The sequence below is a fragment of the Phymastichus coffea genome, unplaced genomic scaffold (genome assembly GCF_024137745.1).
Source record: "Phymastichus coffea isolate CEN01 unplaced genomic scaffold, Cenicafe_Pcof_1.1 PCOF00050, whole genome shotgun sequence".
NCBI lineage: Eukaryota > Metazoa > Arthropoda > Insecta > Hymenoptera > Eulophidae > Phymastichus > Phymastichus coffea.
In genome coordinates this window covers 1,789,526-1,794,890 of record NW_026706861.1, presented here as the reverse complement: position 1 = coordinate 1,794,890, position 5,365 = coordinate 1,789,526, and the positions used below count along the sequence as shown (strand labels likewise).

The 5,365-nt window shown below is 32.4% G+C and overlaps 2 protein-coding genes across 2 annotated transcripts; one reads left to right on the top strand and one right to left on the bottom strand.

The window, feature by feature from the left end:
* Nucleotides 1-1,826: 1,826 nt before the first annotated feature.
* On the top strand, nt 1,827-3,110 carry LOC131665351 (proteasome subunit beta type-1). The gene is made up of 4 exons (XM_058937200.1): nt 1,827-2,034; nt 2,266-2,455; nt 2,533-2,769; nt 2,839-3,110. The coding sequence occupies exons 1-4, from the start codon at nt 1,937-1,939 to the stop codon at nt 3,022-3,024; spliced, it is 711 nt and encodes a 236-aa protein (XP_058793183.1). The 5' UTR covers nt 1,827-1,936; the 3' UTR covers nt 3,025-3,110.
* Nucleotides 3,111-3,270: 160 nt separating this feature from the next.
* On the bottom strand, nt 3,271-5,322 carry LOC131665355 (endothelial differentiation-related factor 1). The gene is made up of 4 exons (XM_058937207.1): nt 5,103-5,322; nt 4,960-5,011; nt 4,212-4,372; nt 3,271-3,766 (listed from the first exon to the last, which is right to left on the bottom strand). The coding sequence occupies exons 1-4, from the start codon at nt 5,175-5,177 to the stop codon at nt 3,611-3,613; spliced, it is 444 nt and encodes a 147-aa protein (XP_058793190.1). The 5' UTR covers nt 5,178-5,322; the 3' UTR covers nt 3,271-3,610.
* Between the last annotated feature and the right edge of the window lie 43 nt (nt 5,323-5,365).

Below are 5,365 nucleotides of genomic sequence, written 5' to 3'. Positions count from 1 at the left end.
TCCGCTACTCTCTCTCTCTTTCTCGGCTGTTTGTTCCCTCTTCGGGTGGGAGGAGGCGTGATATTGATTGCTCCGCGTGTTACACTCGCTCTGTGATAGCGCGCCTGCGTTCGAGTGGAGCGCACAACCTACGTGGGAGGGTTCCAGGGGTTGTTTTGAATTTTCGGCGATGCCCTTCTCGCTGGCTTCTTTTTTTGCTTGCTGTCCGAGTCCATACAAGGTCTATTTTAGAACGTTAGAACGTGTACGCCTAACGTAATCAATCTCTTACTACTCAATCTACGAATACTTTAGTCGGCTGCTGCAATTCATGGTATTTATGATATGTAAATAGAATACCGAATATAAAGAAGACGTTCAAAAATAGTCAAATCAGAAGCTTCAAATTAATAAATAAAAAGTCAATATTATAACTACTAGGCTTGTTATAATTGAAAGTAAATATAAAATCATGTTGATTCCTATCAAGTCTTAAAAATTTATATCAGTCAAAGGGAAAGTGAATATGACACTCTTTTTATGAATAAATTTCTAATTTCTATTCAGTAATTTGTGTAAAATTCAAAGGAGACTTTTTATGTAAATATGTTTTTTAGAAAGTTGCGTATGTATTGACTAACGATAAATAAATAAAAAGCAATCTCATAAACGACAGTGGAGCAATTAGGGTAATCCCAAAATCGGTTGTATTGATAGATGAATAATTTTTTTTTGTATTTGAGCTACGCATATTATTATTAGAGTACTCGGTAAGTATTCGAGAAAGAGAAACTACGACAATGTATCGATCAATATTTAAGGGGACCAGAGGGTGTTTCGTAGTGAAAAATTAACACTTTGTTTATTGCCGCGTAGAAATTATTCTACTGAAGATATCGATGTAGGACTTTTTTCAGCTGAAAGTATTCTATATAAGCTTTCATTTTCTTTGTTATAAGTTCCAGAATAATCATTGTACACCTAATATGGACACAACAAAGACCAAGCTCTATTTTTCAAAAAATGGGGCTTTGCCACGCCTTTCTGAACGCCAGAGTGGACAAAAATCGTTTTGTGAGAGCTCATTTTTTTTGTTATGAACCGGACTACAGAATGAGCGGAGCACTTTTATAAAAAAGATAATTCTTCCTATTTTTTTGAGCCAATATATGAAATTTTAATTTTTCAAAAAAATTTTTTTTGCAAATTATCCTCAAAAAATAGGAAGAATTATCTTTTTTAGAAAAGTGCTCCGCTCATTCTATAGTCCGGTTTATAACAAAAAAAATGAGCTCTCACAAAACGATTTTTGTCCACTCTGGCGTTCAGAAAGGCGTGGCAAAGCCCCATTTTTTGAAAAATAGAGCTTGGTCTTTGTTGTGTCCATATTAGGTGTACAATGATTATTCTGGAACTTATAACAAAGAAAATGAAAGCTTATATAGAATACTTTCAGCTGAAAAAAGTCCTACATCGATATCTTCAGTAGAATGATTTCTACGCGGCAATAAACAAAGTGTTAATTTTTCACTACGAAACACCCTCTGGTCCCCTTAAAGGAGTGCGCGTTCGACAAAATATTATTCGTCGACGTATAAGTTCATATCTAATCATATCAACAGTAAAATTTTAATCTCGTATTTACTTTATTATAAAAAATTTATTGCAACAACCAATAACCCAACGAGTTACTTAAAAATTTTCTGACGGTGTCAACCAATTCTCAAAGTGGTATTGTTACTTTTTAAATCCATAAGCGTTCCCGCTTAATCAGTAACGTTGAAGTTGTCTACGAATCTGCGATTAATATGTATGCGTGCATATGCTACATAGTTGAACGAGCGCCGAGTACACACACAAGCAGACACAAGTTACAAATCCTTCACCGAAAAAGTGTACTGTCATTCCCAACCTGCAATAGTTTGTTAAACGCTTTGTTTATTCCCTCGTTATAACAATGGCACTAGTCGAAAGAGATCCTTCGAGGTATTTACCTGATTACGATGTTCAAGCTCCCGTTCAACATCACTTTAGCCCATATTCTGACAATGGAGGGTAAGTTCTCCAATTTAACCTATTTACCTTACACTTCTTATTTATAGTTTGAATTTGAAAAATTTGAGGTTTTTTGTTAAAAAAAAAAGAGTACATTGTAAGGAAACTTTTGAATTAGTCCATTAATGCATGGAAAATCTTGTAGATAAATCTTATGATATTGAGCGAATGGAATTTACATTAAAATTACTTCCTACTGATCGGTTTAAAAAACATTCTATTGTTTTCCAGGAGTGTTGTTGCTGTTGCAGGTGATGACTTTTCTGTTATTGCAGCAGATACTCGTCTCAGTACTGGTTTCTCTATTTACACACGCCAGCAGAAAAAATTATTCAAACTTTCGGAGACAACAGTTTTGGGTTGCTCAGGATGTTGGTGTGATACTTTGACTCTTACCAGACTGATTGCTGCTCGTATGCAGGTATACTGTAGTTCTAATTTTTTATTTTTCCATCAATTATTTTTTTTAAATTACAGCAACCTTAAATTAACTTTCAGATATATAACCATGAGCACCACAAAATAATGTCTACTCCAGCAGCTGCTCAGATGCTTTCCATAATGCTTTATCACAAACGATTTTTCCCATACTATGTAAGCAATATTTTAGCTGGAGTTGATGATGATGGTAAAGGTGTCATATATAGATATGACCCTGTTGGTCATTGTGAAAAATCCAATAATGTAGCTGGTGGATCTTCTGGTGCTTTGCTTCAGCCATTGTTGGATAATCAGGTATATCTCAGAGTAATATACTTGATATTGATATTAAAGCTAATTTTCTTTTTCTTCTTAACCTTACAGATTGGTTATGCAAATCAAGAGAATGTAGAAAAAATTCCACTAACAAAAGAAAAAGCCTTAGCTATTGTTAAAGATGTGTTCATATCTGCCGCTGAGAGAGACATTTATACTGGTGATGGTATTAACATTAACATTATTACAAAGGATGGCATAGAAGAACAGTACTTTGCTTTGAGAAAAGATTAATTGTACATTGTGCATTTTTGTAATTTAATTTCTAATTAAATAAATTATACTTTATACTGGAATACTTTTTTGATAAATTAAAGTTATAAATAAAATAATTATTAACTTAATTGCATGTTATCTTGTTTGATAAACCAAATATCAAGAAGATTGTGAATAATTCTATTGGCATACTATGATTTTTTTATCATAATTAGTTGTTTTTATAAACAGCATTTGAGATTAATAAGGATTGATTAAAGACAATTTGTTAAACTTAGGTAATTAGACTTTATTATCGCAGTATTCTTAAAAATTATAATGAACCTTCTAATCCAGTCAAGAATTAGTTTGTCTTATGTGGTCTGTGCATGACATTATTATAGAAATTTAGCCGTTGACTAACACTCAATAATGAGTTGTTTCTAAGCTACCTTACTTTAAAATGTTTACATATAAACGTAATAAATATATTCTGGTAAAGCATATCAAAACAACAAAAGGAAAAACAGAGATTGCATTACTGGTTTACTATTTTTTTTTAACATGTAACTGTTTCATGGAAACAATTAAAAGGATAAAAAGATTGTTTTTTAGTCATCCGAATTTATTTTTTTGAAGCTGGTGCTGGTAATGGATTCCCACGATCTTTGCCTCTTAGTTTCATACCAATTGCTCGCTCAATTTTTCCAATGACCATCTGGTTGGGGATTCCTCTACCAGCTTCGTAATCGTTGATAACTTGAGTTTTCTCGTTGACTTTCTGAAATATAGGAAGAGTGCATTTATATGTTGTTCTCTCAATTTTCTCATGGAAACTACTTATCAAAAGTTTTACTTATGAAACATTTTGACATTAGGAAGTTAAATCAAGTTTCAAAATTTTATAGTACTTTATATTTTTTCTGATATAATAAATAATAATTCTTTTCTATTGTGTAAAAAATGATTGATTTATCAACGTAGTTGTTTATAACTTCAGAAATTCTCTACAAGGATCTATCTTGTGAACTATTGTACAATTCACATAACCTATATAAATATGGCATAAATTAGCCATACATCTACTAGTGAATCAAGCTTTTTATGAGAAATTATTTTTTTTATAGGTGCAAAATTAAACAATTTATTAACTTGCTCAAAGATAAATCATAAATTTTTAATGTTCTTACTACATATAAAAAAACATTTTGAATACCATTACTCACCATTGCAAGATCTTTTTGTGACCATCCCTTATTTTGTCTTCCCTGTTGAATTAATTTGCCAAGGTCAAGAGTAACCTTTTCGAGTTTCAATTCTTCAGTCTCACGATCCAATTTGGCTGTGTTTTTAGTGGTAGTATGCTGTTTGTTTGTTGCTCCACCCCCTGGAAATTAGAGATCATTATTTAATAGTTATATTGCTGAATAGTATATATAATAATATTGAGATGATATAATAATAATGAGAACTTCAGTAATATCATTTATGACAAAATAATCCTTTTATACAACACCAATTGACTTGTGTGTTTGTCACCAAAGACTTAAAAAAATTAATTAAGGTTTAATTAATTTTGAAGTTAAATGCGGACAGAATCACGTAAATATAAACAATATTATATAAGCAATAAAATTATACATGCAGCACAGCATAAATTAGGTTAATAATGGTGTAAAAATATCTCATAAAAATAAAAATTGAAAACCGAACTATAAAAGTTTTAATCGTAATGCCAATTCAACAAGAATAGTATTGCATCATACGCGCAACAAATTGTACAAGTACTGTAAATCATGCTTAATCATTTTACAGAAGAAAGATGAAAAAAATAAAGAAAAAAGCAACCTCGCCTACAACGCGAACAATACACTCGATCGGAGGAAGAAAAAGAGAGAGAAAGAGAAGTGGTAAACATGTTTACATCTGTGCAAAAGAAAGTCGTGGAAATAAGGCAACAGTACAAGCACTTACACTTGGCTTGGGTCTCAACGGCAATTCCCTGCCTGCGTGCTGCGTTAACCGCCTACATGAATAAAATCATGGCATTGTAATTAAACAGCCCAAAAAAGGCTAAGAACCGCGCGTAAAGTAAGATAGGAAATACATTAGTTTACCTGCTCCGATTTAAGAGCGGAAGCCTTGGGTATGCGTTTCCGCAGAGTAATTGGTGCAGTATCCCAGTCAGACATTATCGTACGTTCTAGTAGAAGCAAAGGAAAAAATAAGGATTCAAAAATTTGTTGGTTTTAATCGATCTTTCACGATTCTCCTCGTGTTTATAAACGAACTCGTGTCGTCTTCTCTTCTGACCTCTTGATTTTCACTATGACTGTTGTGCTTGCGGTGTTAGTATAGTTGGTAGAACCTTTCCAGATAC